Below are 16,739 nucleotides of genomic sequence, written 5' to 3' on the forward strand. Positions count from 1 at the left end.
GCTCCTATATGCATGAATGCCTGCCACCACCTTTGACAGAAGCTAATATTTCCTTAATTTTTAAGAAGGGGAAGGTTCCTGAGGATTGTGCCTCATATAGGCCCATCTCTCTATTAAATTCAGATTTCAAGATTCTGTCCAAGATCCTGGCGCTGAGATTGGAAAGGGTGTTGTTCCATATTATTAAAGAGGACCAGATAGGCTTTATAAGGGGCCATAGGTCCTGTAATAATATTAGAAGGTTGCTGAATGTGGTCCAAGTTTGTCAGCAACGATCGATTCAAGGGTTGGTGATTTCCTTGGATGCAGAAAAGCATTTGACCGGGTGGAATGGCCGTATCTTTTTTATGTCTTCGAACATTTTGGGTTGGGTGGAGTCTTTGCGAGGTGGGTGGAGGTTTTCTATCGCCACCCTCTGGCCGTGGTCATCACCAACGGGGTGAAGTCTGGGAATTTTATGATTGGTTGGGGCAGTCGGCAAGGCCGCCCCCTCTCACCGTTGTTGTTTACATTGGTGATAGAGCCGCTGGCAGAGGCCATTCGTCAGAACGTCCACATAACTGCTCCGGAAGTGGGATCGAGGGCACACAAGATTACACTGTATGCGGATGATGTCCATCTGTTTTTATCGAACTCGATAACTTCTGTACCCCATTTGATACAATATATCAATTCATTTGGGGCTATTTCAGGATATAAGATTAACTTTGCAGAATTGGAGGCTATGCCTTTGGGGAACCTTAAGGATGTGCCAGAAGTTGAAGGTGTCCCTAAGTTCCCTTTTAAGTGGTCACGGGCAGGGTTCCAGTACCTAGGCATTTTTATTACCCCCAAGTTTGATCTGTTATTTCGGACTAACTTTGCTCACTTGCTCGACAATATTAGGCGAGATCTCCAGAGATGGGAGGCTCTTCCAATTTCATGGCTGGGCCGAATATCTCTCATTAAGATGAATGTTCTTCCTCGTTTGCTTTATCCCATGCGTATGCTCCCTATAATGTTTCCCAGGTCAATGTCACAGAAACTTATGGGGTGGTTTGGTTCCTTTGTCTGACATCATGGGCGGCCCCTCATCAAACTTACTAAATTGCAGCTGCCTCAAGGAGGGGGAGGAGTTGATTTCCCAGACATCAGAAAGTATCAATTGAGTTCCCTGCTGTCCTTTGCGATTGGGTAGGTAACGATCTAAACTCAATATGGCTGGATATTGAGGCCTCCCAAGCAAAGTGCCCTCTTATTAACCTGTTGTTCATGGATAAGATGAGGACAGTTATGGACCACTGCCGGAACCCCATGTCATTAGTACAGTCAAGGCATGGAGGGTGATGCGTCAGAATGAGAGTTGTTTATCCAAGACTTCGCCAGTTACACCTATAGTTGGCATGTCAGGGTTCCGACCAGGAATGATGGAGTCAGGGTTCAAACTATGGGCAGCGAGAGGAGTTTCTAGTTTGGGAGATTTGTTTGAGGTGGAGGTTATGATGTCTTTTGAGCAACTGAGCTGCAAATACGGGTTACCCAGCAGAGACCTTTTCCGTTTTTTTTCAGGTTAAGGATTTCATCCAGAAGAAGACTACGCTTCTCACTGAGCTCTATAAGCGCAATACAGAGAGGTTGTTGCTATGCTCCACAAGCACCCTTTCGGCTAGTGCCTTCTATCGCCTGCTGGGTGGCATGGCCTGGCAGGATATTAACCGGTTATGTGAGGTCTGGGAGCAAGAGCTAGGAGTGGAGATCTCTTCTGAAACGTGGGAGAATACTCGAAAGATCTCAATCTGTAGTAGGACATGCGCTACACAGTTAAAAGTTCTGCACAGGGCTCATCTGGCACCAGACCATTTGGCAAAGTTTTAAAAAGGGGCATCTTCAGTGTGCCCCAAATGTAAAATAAGTGTAGGTACTCTTACCCATTGCTTCTGGACATGCCACAGGCTCCGTGTTTACTGGAGCGCTGTGGCGGGAGAGATAGGGAGGGTATTGAGGACTGAAGTTAAAGTAGACCTGATACGTCTCCTCTTAGGTTCTGGATCAGTGGTGCTGGAAGAGCACAGCAATTCAGGCAGCATCCGAGGACAGGCAAAATCAACGTTTCGGGCAAAAGCCCTTCAACAGGAATCCGAGGACAGGCAAAATCAACGTTTCGGGCAAAAGCCTGAATTGCTGTGCTCTTCCAGCACCACTGATCCAGAATCTGGTTTCCAGCATCTGCAGTCATTGTTTTTACCTCTCCTCTTAGGTCTACTGAATTTACCATCTTTAGACGGGCATGGGAAGAAACTATTTAATATTCTTGCATACTGTGCACGGAAGAATATTCTGATGAATTGTGTGTCTGAGAACCCGCCGGGCTTGCTGGGATGGCAGAAATTAAGAATGGAGCATATTCCCTTGGACTTTTTTTTACAAACATGGGTGCACCACACAACAGACTATTTTTATAAGACATGATAGCCCTACTTGAGTTATTTGGAAACAGATTTGTCAGTTGTCTTAACTAGGGCATTTGTTTAACCAGGATGGTTAGATTTGTCAAGCCTTGGGCCCTACAGAGGGTCTCCTGAGTTAATAAGGGTATATATACAATGGTCCCGTTCCTCTGTTTGGGATATTTGCACCGAGCACAGCTGTTCTGTATTTTGTGGTTTCTTTTAGTTTTTTTTTGCTTTTCTTTCTTTTATTTGGTGTTGCTTTGCACAGTGTTAGGGTTTGTTTTGTATTAGAGGGTAGGTTAATAGTTAGGAGACAGTAGTTGTATTGTAATTTGTGTTTTTTTCTTTTTATTATACTGATATTTGTTATTGATTGTATTTTTCAATAATTTTATATGTTTGTAAAGTTTAAAAAAATTTGCTAATAAATATATTTACAAAAAAGAAAGAAGGCACATGGCATGCTTTCCTTCATTGGAGGGGTATTGAGTATAAGAATTGGCAAGTCATGTTACAGTTGTATCAGACTTTGGTTTGGCCACATTTGGAATACTGCACACAGCTCTGGTTGCCACATTACCAAAAGGATGTGGATGCTTTGGAGATGGTGCAAAAGAGGTTCACCAGGATGTTGCCTGGTATGGAGGGCACTAGCTATGAAGAGAGGATGAGTAGATCAACATTATTTTCATTAGAAAGACGGAGGTTAACGGGGGACCTGATTGAGGTCTACAAAATCATAAGCGGTATAGACAGCGTGGATAGCAAGAAGGTTTTTCCCAGAGTGGGAACTCAATTACTTGGGGTCACGAGTTCAAGGTGAGAGGGAAAGTTTAAGGTAAGTATGCATCGAAAGTTCTTTACTCAGAAGGTGGTGAGTACCTGGAATGCATTGCCAGCAGAGGTGGTAGAAGCGGGCATGAGATCATTTAAGATGTATCTTGACAGATACACATGAATGGGAAGGATACAGATCCTTAGAAAATAGGCGACAGGTGTAGATTGAATTGGCGCAGGCTTCGAGGGCCGAATGGCCTGTTCCTGTGCAGCTATTTTCTTTGTTCTTTGTAGACTGTGTCTACACTCGAAGGACAAGGGTGGATCTAATTGAAGCATACAGAATACTGAATGGCCTGGGCAGAGTACATGTTGGGAAGATGTTTGCATTGGCAGGAGAGACTGGGATGCGAAGGGCATAGTCTTAGAGTCTTTTAGAACAGAGATAAAGAGAAACTTCTTCAGCCAGAGAGTGTGAATCTATGGAATTCATTGCCACAGAAGGCTGTGGAGGCCAGGTCATTGAGTATATTTATGACTGAGATAGATAGGTTCTTGAGTATCAAGGGGATCAAGGGTTACGGGGAGAATGGGGTTGAGAAACTTATCAGCCACAATTGAATGGTGGAGCTGACTCGATGGGTTGAATGGCCTAGTTTCTGCTCCTATATTTTATGGTCTTAATGTGCTCTAGAACTTCAGCATCCCAACTGAAATCTCTAGCCACAATGGTGTTCTGCTCTGTGAATATAGATGAGAAATGCTCATTTAAGGCTTCACCTACAATCGAGATTGTGGTGCTGGAAAAGCACAGCAGCCCATGCAGCATCTGAGGAGCAGGAGAATTGAAGTTTCGGGCATAAGCCCGAATCCTGATGAAGGGCATTTGCCCAATACGTCCATTCTCCTGCTCGACCCCCTGTGCTTTTCCAGCACCACACTCTCAACTCCGATCTCTAGCATCTGCAGTCCTTACTTTCTCCTAGTTGATTCACCTTCGATCACCCGGTTCCATGCATAGATTTCTACTTTGGTCTGTAATTGGCCCCAGTCTTTCCCTGACAATCTTCTTGCTCTTAACATACTTCCCAAATACATTGGGTTTTTCCTTAATCCTACCTTTCCAAAGACCCCTTGTTACCTTGCTATTTTATTTTTTAAGTAGCCTGCCTTCCACACTCTGTGTAACTGAAGGTTGCACGCTGATTTTAATGGTCTCTTTGTAACAAATGCTTCATTCTTTTTGTTTATCAAACTCATTATCCCTTGATATCCAAGGTGCCCTGGACTTGCTTCCCTTCCCCTTCATTCTTCGAGGAAAACACTGGCCCTTTGTGTGCTATGTTTAGAAGTCTTTCCAAATGTAGATTTACCTGTGAGTAGAGCATAGAACAATATAGTACTGAAACAGGTCTTTCAGCCCGCCATGTCTGCACAGACCATGATGCCATTCCAAAACCAATCTATCTGTCTGCACCTGGTCCACATTCCTCTACTTTCTGCCTGTTCATGTGTCTGACTAAATGCCTCTTAAATGTTGAAGTTGTGTCTGCTTCAACCTCCTCCTCTGTAAACAAAAACCTTGCACACCTCATTTAAACCTACTTCTGCTCTCACTTTAAACCTATGGCCCCTAGTATTTGACATTTCTACCCTGGGGGAAAGACTCCAACTATCCAGCCTATCGTTGCCTCTCATAATTTATGTACATCTATCAGGTCAGCCTCCAATGCTGTAACGAAAATAGTCCAAATTTGTCCAACCTCTCGTTATACCTAATACTCTCTAATCCAGGCTACATGCTGGTAAACCTCTTTTGCACCCTCACCAAAATCTCCGTATTCTTCCCATTGTGTGGCAACGAGGACTGCACACAATATTCCAAATATGGCCTAATTAAAGTTTTATATAGCTACAATATGATTTGCCAACTTTTACACTCAGTGGCCTGACCGATGAAGAGAAATATGCCGTATGCCTTCTTTAGCACCTTACCAATGGTTTCCACTTTCAGAGTGCTATGGACTTGCATACCAAGGTCACGCTGTATATCAATGTTCCTAAATGTCCTGCCATTTACTGAATACTTTCCTCTTGCATTTGACCACCTGAAATGTATTACCTTACATTTGTCCAGATTAAACTCCATCTGTCATTTCTCAGCCCATCTTTCCAAATGATTATATCCTGCTTTTCCTTTGACAAACTTACCTACTGTCCACAACTCCACCAATTTTCACATTGTCTGCATACTTACTAATCAGATCACCTACATTTCCATCCAAATCATTTCTCATATAAGGCAGTTGTAATGCGATTTGTGAATTGCAGACCTTTTCTTTATAAAGCGAACTCCTGTTAGCTGTTATGCAATTCCATCCCCAGCACTAGCTGAACAACGGAACCCAGTTTCAGGATCCTCTGTCTGCAAAATGCAAATTCACTGTGTTTAGCAAAAATAGGAATGCAATCAGCTCTGCAACTTGTAACTTAGCTTGAAACTGGGAACTGTAGTCTACATTTAGAAGGAATTTTATTTCAAACTGGGAGAGAATCTTGAGGAAGACTGGATGTCCACATTGGAACCACATGGTCAGTCAGCTCGCATGCTTTCTGGTGAAAAGCTTCATGAAAGATACAGTGCTGTCGTCAGTGGTATTAGTGTTAAAGGGTTACATTTACTTTATTATTTCATTAAAATATATGATTTAAAGCCTTACTCAGGCTGTACTATCGTTTGTGTGAGGATAATGTGTTATTCTTGTTTTGGTTTTTACTGATATTTTTGGCGGTTTGCCATAACCTTGTTTTTCCCACAGGCCCCATTATTTATATTGTGTAATTTACTGTAACTCCATATTGCACGGGAATGCAACTACCGCATTATAGGAGAACTACCAGTATTACAAACAACAGAGGTCCTAATACTAATCCTTGCAGAACACCACTGGTCAAGGCCCTTGAGTGAGAAAAAAATCCTTCTATAACTACCCTTAGTCTTCTTCGACCAAGCAAAATTTGTATCTAACTTGCCAACTCACCTTGGATCTCATGTGACTACATCTTCTGGACTAGCCTACCATGAGGGACTATGTCAAAAGCTTTAGGTAGGCGGCATGGTGACAAGGTGGCGAGCACTGCTACCCCTCAGAACCAGGGACCTGGGTTCAATTTCACCCTTGGGTGACTGTGTGGAATTTGCCCATTCTTCCTGTGTCTGTATGTATTTTCTCCAGGTACTCCGGTTTCCTCCCACAATCCAAAGATGTGCAGGTTAGGTGGATTAGCCATGGGAAGTGCAGGGTTACAGGAATAGGACAGGCAGATGGGTCTGGACAGGGGATGATCTTTGGAGGGACGCTGTCGATGCGATGGACCAAATGGCTGTTTGTACACTGTAGGGATTCTGTGAACTCTATTAAATTATTTAGTCAAGTCCATGTCGACCACATCCACTGTCCTCCACTCATCAATCGTCTTTGTCATTTCCTCAAAAAAACTCAATTAAATTTGAGAGTTAAGACCTCCCCCCCCACAAAAACGTACTGTGGCACATTGGTTAGCACTGCTGCCTCACAGAGTCAGAGACCCGGGTTCAATTCCCGCCTCAGGCGACTGACTGTGTGGAGTTTGCACATTCTCCCCGTTCTTTGTGGGTTTCCTCCGGGTGCTCCGGTTTCCTCCCACAGTCCAAAGATGTGCAGGTTAGGTGAATTGGCTATGCTAATTGCCCGTAGTGGTAGGTGAAGGGGTAAATATAGGGGAATGGGTCTGGGTGGGTTGCGCTTTGGCGGGTCGGTATGGACTTGTTGGGCCGAAGGGCCTGTTTCCACACTGTAAGTAATCTAATCTCTAAAACGTCCATTCTTTTTCAAATTCAAGTAAATCATGTCCCTAAGAGTCATCTCTTAGTTTCCCTACCACTGATGTAAGACTCACCATCCTATAATTTCCTGGATTAACCCTGTTCCCCTTCTGAAGCTGTTCTCAACCGGTGTGCCACATCCTGTCTAATTTTATTGAAATTGACTTACCAATTTAACTTCTGCACTATCCTTATGACTTTCACAATAATTTAAAGTATACTTCATCCAGACCTCCAGACTTATCCACTGCTAAACCTGCTAGTACCTCCTGTTCTCTCTCAATTTCTTGTAACGTTATCTAACCTGTACCTTTGCCTTGATGTTTATACCTGTATCATCCTTTTCCATTGTGAAGACCAGTACATGGTATTAATTGAAAACTGTATCCATGTCTTCCAGGTCCACATACAGATGATTTTTTTTATTGGTTCCTAATGGCCCTTACTCTTTCCCTAGTTATTCCCTTGCTCTTTATATGTAGTTTTAAAAATCTAGTTCTATCTGCCAGTACTTCCTTATGCATTTTCTTTGTTTTCCGACTTTACTTGTTAAGCTCCCTACTGCATATTTTATACTCCTTTAGAGACTGCCTTATTGAACCCTCTGTACCTGCCATAAGTTTTTATTTCTTAATCCTAACTTTTATGTCCATGGGTATCTATAGTTCTGTGGTCATGGTCCCACCCTTTGTCTTTATGAGAACTTATTTGTCCTGTTCTCTTGCTATTTTCTCCTTGAAAGACTCCTCCTGTTCTGACAGTTATCTGCAATGTGCTCACTTGGGCAAATCATATTTATCTTTATAAAATTAGCTTTTGCCCAGTTTCGAAATTTATTCTTGGCCCATCCTTATCCTTTTCCACTGTACTCTTAAGTCTAATTAAGGTATAGTCAGTACCTCCAAAACGCTCCCCAAAATGATTCTCCTTCCACCCGCCAGGGTTAATTTCTGAATGTTAGGTCCAGGCCTGTCTGTTCCCTTTTTGAAGTTTCTATGTCATGACTAAGAATGGATTGTCTTTAAATCAGAAGAATTGTTCCTGTTAAAGCTACAAACAGAGGTTTGATTGGTTGACCTCCTGTTATCAACTTATTTCAAGTTCAGAGAACCTCAGTTACAAGTATTAAGTCAATATTCCTCAGAGTCCATTGGAAGCTATTAGCATGCATCGGTGTTTTCATAAACCAAGCAAGATACAATTTTAGAAATTGCTGGAAAAGCTAAGCAAGAGGAAGGGTCACTCAAACCGAAACATTAAATCTGCTTTCTCTCCAGATCTGCTGAGCTTTTCCAGTAATTTCTGTTTTTGTTTCTGATTTACAGTATCGATAGTTTTTTCAGTTTTTACTTAATATACAATCTCATGGCTTGTGACACTATAGATCATGGAATCTGCTTAAGTGAACTGGCCAGTTATACTTCATTTATTTTTCCTTTGATTTATCCCTTAATTATACCTGCTTGAATGTCTGTGAGAGTGGGGGTTGAATTGAAGAACCAAGGGTTTAAGTTATGGTCATTAATTAATTAGAATACTTTTTTTGCTTAACAAAGGCCTTGCTGAAATTCATATCGATTACATCTATTGCCCTGCCTTCTTCAATCTTACTGGTCTATAGTGGGTCTTTCCTGATGAAGAGCTTTTGCCTGAAACATCGATTTCCCTGCTCCTCGGATGCTGCCTGAACTGCTGTGCTTTTCCAGCACCACTCTAATCCAGAATCTGGCTTCCAGCATCTGCAGTCATTGTTTTCACTTACCTTACTGGTCTGTAGTTCCAAGGTTTTTCTTTGCAGCGCTTCTTGAATAAGCATACAATATTCACTACCCTCCAATCTTCAGGGACCTCACCTGTAGCTAATGATGGTGCAAATATATCAGCCAGGACTCCTGCAATAGCTTCTCTAGTCTCTTGTTAGAGTGTTTTTGATATATCTGGTCAGGACCGGGAGATTTATCCACCTTTATACATTCCAGTTTGTCCAGCACCTCCTGTACTGTGGTATGGACTGGCCCCAAGGAATCACCATTAACTTTCCCAAGTTTTGATGTCTTTCTCCACAGTAAATACAGAGTATAAATATTCATCGCGGGTCTCACCCATTTCCTGCAGTTCCACACATATTTGTCCATTTTGGCACTTGAGGGATCCTCGTCTCGCTAGTTATTCTTTTTCCTTTAATATACTTAAAGAACCTCTTTGGATTCACCGTAATCTTCAGAACCAAGGCTGTCTTGTATTCCGTTCTTACCCTCCTGATTTTCTTCTTCAGTAAATTCCTGTATCCCCTATATACCTCCTGAGATTCCCTTGATTCCAACTGCCTGTACCTGAGCCATTTTTCAATCAAAGCCTCAATATCTCTTGTCATCCAGAGTTCCCTATTCCTTGCCTTTTCGCTCTCACAGGAACGTAAGCACCTTGAACTCCAGTTATCTCACTTTTAAAAGCCTCCCACTTGCCGGAGGTCCCTTTGTCTGCAAACAAACTAGTCTAATCAGTCCCTGCTTGCTCCTGTCTAATCCATCAAAATTTGTCTTGCTCTACTTTAGAAGGTGAACCTGTGGACCAGTTTTGTTCCTCTCCATAACTATTATAAAATCAAAAGACCTATTGTAACTGCTCCCAAAGTGCTCCCCAACTGTTACCTCTGTCACCTGTTGTGCCCTATTTTCCAAAAGTATGTCGCGTTTTGCCCCTTCCCAAGTAGGACTGTCGATATACTCCTTGGGGAAACTTTCCTGAATGCACTTAACAAGTTCCATCCCATCTTGGCCTTTAGCGCTCTTGCAGGCCCAGTCTATGTCGGGAAAATTAAAATCCCCTACTCTGCATTTAGAAGGATGAGGGGTGACCTAACTGAAGCTTATAGAATACTGAATGGCCTGGACAAAGTTAATGTTGGGAAGATGTTTCCGATGGTAAGAGAGACTAGGATCTGAGGGCACAGCCTTAGAGGAAAGGGAAGAACTTTTAAAACTGAGATAAGGAGAAACTTCTTCAGCCAGAGAGAGTGATGAATCTGTGGAATTCATTGCTTCAGAAAGCTGTGTCGCCCAGGTCATTGAGTATACGTACGACTGAGACAGATAAGTTCTTAAGTATCAAAGGGATTAACGGTTACAGGGAGAAAGCAGGAGAATAGGGTTGAGAAACTTATCAGGATTGATTGAATGGCGGTGCATACTCGATGGGCTGAATGGCCTAATTTCTGTTCCTATGTCTTAGGGTCTAACCCTCTTAGTATTCATCTATTATTGTTGTTTGTGAGCTTGGATTCTAAACTGGAGGAATTATGCATAAGTTTTAAGTTTGATTTAGATATCTATATTACGTGTAAATAAGAAGGGCAAGGCATGGCTTTTAATTTAATAACTTTCCATGTTCTTTTATTAAAAATATACGTAAGCATCATGTTGTGAGTTTGTTCAGTAATTGAATACCATAGTAAAGAGAAAGAAATTGAGATCTGGATTGTCGAGTCTCACCATCAATGGATCACAGCGCTTGTAATTACAAAGGTCTATTCTGATATTATCACTAAATTCCTAAAATAAAATGGAATTTGATTCATTCAAGTTTCATACATCAATGATCTTGATAATCTGTTGTAAATTACAAAATGACATAAAAGAGCCCTTCACTATTTTTCTTGTAAAGCAATCCACCATATTCAGTAGTTGAAGTGGTGTAAAACAATAGTATGTCAAGCAATGCAAGGTCCTTCTGAATCTGAGCCAAATATTTGACGTGGATCTGTAGTTAACCTCAATTCAATGAGCCCAACCTTGCATTTGTTTCCTAGATTTGGCTATTTAGGCCACCTTTCTGACAGGGGATACTTCACCATAAACAATGGGGACCAGACTAAATACAAAGCTCTTTTGTCCATGACCTCCCCTTGAGCGATGCCAAAGAAGATGCACTCGCTTTTAAATAAAATTATATTTGTCGAGTCATAAAGTCATGTAGCAAAAACAGATCCTTTGGTCCAACTAGTCCATGCCAATCATAATTCCAAACTAAACTAGACCCACCTGCCTGCACTTGACCATATCTCTCCAAACTTATTCATGTACTTACCCAAATGTCTTTTAAACATTGTAACTGTACCCACATCCACCACTTGCTCTAGAACTTCATTCCACATACGAAATACTCTGTCTAAAAAATGTTGTCCCTTATGTCTTTTTAATTTTTTTTCTCCTTTCACCTTAACATCTGTGGTGGGTAAGTTACTTGAGAAGATTCTGAAAGATAAAATATACATGCAACTAACAGGGTTTGATTAGGATTAGTCAGCATGACTTCGTAAATGAGAGATCATGCCTCGCAAATTTAGAGTTCTTTGATGAAGTGACCAGGAAGGTTGACGAGGGCAGGGCAGTACTGATATGGATTTCAGTAAATCCTTTTTATAAGGTTCCACACGGGCTGCTCTGAAACGTTAGATTGGTGGAATCTGGGGAAATGGAAAATTGCATACAAAATTGGCTTGATGGTAGGAAGCAGAGAGTACCAGTGGAAGGATGCTTGCCAGACTGGAGGCCTGAGAGTATTGGAGTGCCTCAGGGGTCGGTGCTGGGCCTATTTCTGTTTGTTATCTGTATCATTGATTTGGATGAGAATACAAGACGTGATTAGTAAATTTGCTGGTGACACTAAAATAGGTGGTATCATGGACAGTGAGGAAGGATATCAGAAATTGCAGTAGGACTTTGATCAGTTGAGGAAGTGGGCCGAGAAATGGTAAATTGAGTTTAATATAGATAAATATGAAGTCTTGCATTTTGGCAAATCAAATCAAGGTAGCAGTTTCATGGTGAACGGTAGGGCCTTCAGGTCCACAGTTCTGGTCACCTTGTCATAGGAAGAATGTTACTAAACTGGAAAGAGTGCTGAAGAAATTTACAAGGATGTTGCCTGGACTCGATAGTCTTAAGTTACAGGGAGAGATTGCACAAACTAGTACTTTTTTCTTCAGAGTTTAGGAGACTGATGGGGGGGACCTCTTAGAGGTACAAGACCATGAGAGGCATGGATCATGAGAGTGAAAGCATTCAGTCGTCTTCCCAGGATTGGGGAATTGAGGACTAGAGGACATCAATTTAAGGTAAAAGGGGAAAGAATAAAAGGGAATCTGAGGGGCAATGTTCTTACACAGAGGGTGGTATGTGTATGGAATGAGCTGCCAGCAGAAGTGGTTGAGGTGGGTACATTAACAGCATTTAAATGACATTTGGACAAATACATGGATAGGAAAGGATTAGAAGGATATGTGCCAAGAGCAAAGAAATGGGGTTAGCGTGGATAGACATTTTGGTCACCATGGACCAGTTTGGGCCAAAAGGCCTGTATCTGTGCTGTAGAACTCTATGTCTCTATGATTTTATGACCTTAAAAATATGCCCCCTAGTTTTGAAATCCTTCACCCTAGGTAAAAGACCCCTGGCATTCTCCTTATCTATACCCCTCATTATTTTAGGCGTTGTCCTAAAATAATGACTTTTTGACTTTTTCTAATTCTGATGAATGTCATTAACATCGTTTCTTTCTATGGTTGCTGCCAGAGTATTTTCTGAGCATTATTGATTTTTATTTAAATATGCATGAGCAGTATTATCGTTTGGCCTGATAATGTTTCTCAGAGCAAGTGATACAATTGAGTGTTTTGCATAATTATTTAAAATTGCTTGCTGTTTGTGACTCTTTAGAGTTTAGCAGCAGCAGTAGTTTGAATTTTGACACCCTTCAGTATTCAAACATGTATAAGATATTTTGAAATGTTAACCTTGCCATTTGCTCCACTTACTAGGATTGGATTTGTTACAGAAGCACTGAACGCGGACATGCCAAATATAATTGGATGAACAATACGAGGCCTATCAGTCTCTTAAAACATTATCTCTATGTAATCAACATTACAACGTTAATTGACAATGAAAAATTATGTATGTGCTTCAAAAGATGAGATTTGAAACAGAGATTTATGAAGTTGTGTGGAACTATGTCTCTCGCCAACTTCATTAAGTGAGTGTCCTAGAGAAATCTTTGCAGGGTAAACTTAGGGTTTATTATCCTAGTTTGCCACTCCTGAATGATGAAAATTGGTTTGTGTTGGATGTTCGTTTCATAGCTGTAAAAGACATTCTGAAAGGATTTTTCAAAAACTTTGTTGAGTATTGTACTTGTTTAGTCACTCTAATCCTTTTCTTTTTAAAAAAATTCCTTAGTAGTCACAAATTTCAAATACCTGAAGAATTTTATTAGGCTTTGTATTGATTCTCTCTGTTCCTCCATTAACAGTTCCACTAATTGCTAGCTCATCACAAGATTTGCCATTGATTTGTCTGTAACAAAACTTTCAATCTAATATTTTGTGAAGGGCAGGTCGTGCCTCACAAACCTTATTGAATTCTTTGAAAAGGTGACGAAGGAGGTTGATGAGGGGAAAGCGGTAGATGTGGTATATATGGATTTTAGTAAGGCGTTTGATAAGGTTCCCCATGGTAGGCTACTGCAGAAAATACGGAGATATGGCATTGAGGGTGAGTTGGAGGTTTGGATTAGGAATTGGCTGGATGGAAGAAGACAGAGGGTAGTAGTTGATGGCAAAGTTTCTTCATGGAGTGCCGTCACTAGCGGTGTTCCGCAAGGATCTGTTTTGGGACCATTGCTGTTTGTCATTTTTATAAATGACCTGGAAGAGGGGTTAGAAGGTTGGGTGAGCAAGTTTGCGGATGATACGAAAGTCGGAGGAGTTGTTGACAGTGAGGAAGGATGTGGCAGGTTACAGCAGGATATAGAGAAGCTGCAGAGCTGGGCAGAAAGGTGGCAAATGGAATTCAATGTAGCTAAGTGTGAGGTGATTCACTTTGGGAAGAATAACAAAAAGATGGGGTACTGGGCTAATGGTCGGATACTTGGTAGTGTGGATGAGCAGAGGGATCTTGGTGTCCATGTACACAGATCTCTGAAAGTTGCCACCCAGGTAAATAGTGCGGTGAGGAAGGCATATGGCGTACTGGCTTTTATTGGTAGAGGAATTGAGTTCCGGAGTCCTGAGGTCATGATGCAGTTGTATAAGACTCTGGTGCGGCCGCATCTGGAATATTGTGTGCAGTTTTGGTCGCCATACTATAGGAAGGATGTGGAGGCACTGGAACGGGTGCAGAGGAGGTTTACCAGGATGTTGCCTGGTATGGAAGGAAGATCGTATGAGGAAAGACTGAGACACTTGGGGCTGTTTTCATTAGAGAAAAGAAGGTTTAGGGGTGACTTGATTGAGGTGTACAAGATGGTTAGGGGGTTAGATAGGGTTGACAGTGTGAACCTTTTCCCGCGTATGGAGTCGGGTATTACAAGGGGGCATAGCTTTAAATTAAGGGGGGATAGATATAGGACTGAAGTTAGGGGTAGGTTCTTCACTCAGCGAGTCGTAAGTTCATGGAATGCCCTGCCAGTAGCAGTGGTGGACTCTCCCTCTTTATGGGCATTTAAGCGGGCATTGGATAGGTATATGGAGGATAGTGGGTTAGTATAAGTTAGGTGGGCTTGGATCGGCGCAACATCGAGGGCCAAAGGGCCTGTACTGCGCTGTATTCTTCTATGTTCTATTACTTACCCTAGTTCCTGGAGAAGGTGCTAAGAGACCTTTTAAAGGAAAGGAGTTCAGAAAGGAAATTTAAGTTTTATAGATCGATGTCATGATGGTTGATGAATATTTGCATTTTACATTTCCAGAATCTACCCCGGAAGAGAGAGCCCAGAGAATTGCCAAAGCTGTTCGCAAACAATCAACAGAAGTGAAGGAAAATTGGGAACTGTTGAACACCCATGCAAGCAACTGGCAGAAACAGGTGCAAAAGGCATTGGAGAAACTTCAAGAACTGCAGAAAGCTATGGATGATCTTGAGGCTCATGTGATAACAGCTGAAGGGATCCGTACTGAATGGCAACCTGTGGGTGACCTGCTTATTGACTCCTTGCAGGATCACATTGACAAAGCCACAGTAAGTGCAATCACATTACCCTTCATTTATGAACAGATCTATTCAAAATGCTGCATCTAGACAATCAATAATATGAGTACTTAAATGGTATTGATTGTATGGTTGTTGACTTAATTTACAAATTAAAACTACTTCATTGAGCATGCCATCTAATTATAGTAGTACAATTGAAGAATCTATTACTCAGTGACATCAGATGAGTTATCTGCTGGTTGCAATGTTATCAGGATTAAAGGTAAAGTCTTACCAGATCATACGGCTTCTCTTTAATTAGAGAGAGAGAGAGACGACTGGTCGTGGTTTAACCTAAAGATCACCATGCCTCAGGAAGAAGATGGGTTGAGAAGAAAATCCTTCATAGAAATCTCAGCACTGCAGGAATTGAGGCTATGCTGTTGGCTTCGCTTTGTACCAGAAATCAACCATCTAGCCAGCTGAGCTTGAATAAGGTTTAGGATTGGAGATCAATTCATGCAGTTGTATTGATTTTTTTTAATGAATGTTTCTCACCAGGGTTCTTGCACAGAAAACATTTTAAAAGCATCGACTAGCTCAACTACCCAGACTAGGTCAATTCCTGATCTCAGCTGAATTTATTGATCTCGATTGGGTCAGTATTAGGAGTTCAATACTTGGTGTGAATTCTCATTACGTTAACGAAAGGGAGATTACACCTGAATATATAAATGTTTTGAAAAGAGGATGAGACTTGAGGGATATGAGCATAAAGTGGTAAAGTTTAATTGATGTGGAGGATCAGCCACAATCATCATGAATGGTGGAGTAGGTTTGAATGGCCATGCAACAAACTGCTGCCCCTATTCATGTTTTGTGGAAATAAAGGCAAATGATCAAAGTTTCAAAAATGCTGAAACCCACATCTTTCGACAACCTCATAACATTTGATTGTGTTCAGCATATAATCACTACTGGTACCTCTCACTCCTGCTCCATCATCTCAGCAGCTCTCCTCTGCCGGAAAGGCATCTGTCAAGTGACATTTCTGAAGGACCTTCCCAAGTCTTAAAAATCGTTTTCATTTTCATGGAAACAGAATTGGCCAGTGTAGAAGGAGGTTATTTGGTTTATCACAGTCCTTTGGAAGAACTTCCCAAGTCACACACACACACACCCCCCCTCCCCTACTTTGCAATGACTTCAACCACTTATATAATCTCTTTAATGGAGTAAAACAATCAAAGGTATATCAAAAAGTATTAATGATCCCAGAATACAACTTGAGCTGTATAAGAAGCTCTTAGATCAGATGATTAAAAACTTGATCCAAGATGCTGGTTTTAAAAAGTGCTTTAAAAAATGATAAGGTGCTGAGGCCAAGAGGTGCATGAAGTCAGTTCTTGGGTTTGGAGGCTAGACTATTGAATGTGTGGCTACCAATGGTGGATCTATTAAAATCAAGGGCATGCAACAGGCTAGTATTAGAGGAGTGCAGATATCCTAAAAATGGTTGGAATGGTGGAGGTTACCAAAATAGGGACAGGCATAGCCAAGGAAGGATTTGTAAACAAAATGAGAATTTTTTAAAAAGTTACTTGATCTATTACTGTTAACAATGTTAGTCAGTGAGCAAGTACTGTGAATAGGATTTCGTTCAAGACGAGACTCAGGCAGTGGAATTTTAGATGACTTCAT

The 16,739-nt window shown here is 41.4% G+C and overlaps 1 protein-coding gene across 1 annotated transcript in view; it reads left to right on the forward strand.

The window, feature by feature from the left end:
• The window catches only part of utrn (utrophin), a 686,012-nt gene that overhangs the window by 481,081 nt on the left and 188,192 nt on the right, over positions 1 to 16,739 (forward strand). Inside the window, exons 53-54 of the mRNA XM_087991761.1 lie at positions 8,202 to 8,216; positions 14,818 to 15,086. Of these exons, the coding sequence (XP_087847887.1) occupies positions 8,202 to 8,216; positions 14,818 to 15,086 (284 nt within the window). The remainder of the gene's footprint in view (positions 1 to 8,201; positions 8,217 to 14,817; positions 15,087 to 16,739) is intronic.

Source organism: Chiloscyllium plagiosum, unplaced genomic scaffold (assembly GCF_037043375.1).
Source record: "Chiloscyllium plagiosum isolate Xiang-an unplaced genomic scaffold, Cpla_swu_hap1 HiC_scaffold_10, whole genome shotgun sequence".
NCBI classification, from domain to species: Eukaryota; Metazoa; Chordata; class Chondrichthyes; order Orectolobiformes; family Hemiscylliidae; genus Chiloscyllium; species Chiloscyllium plagiosum.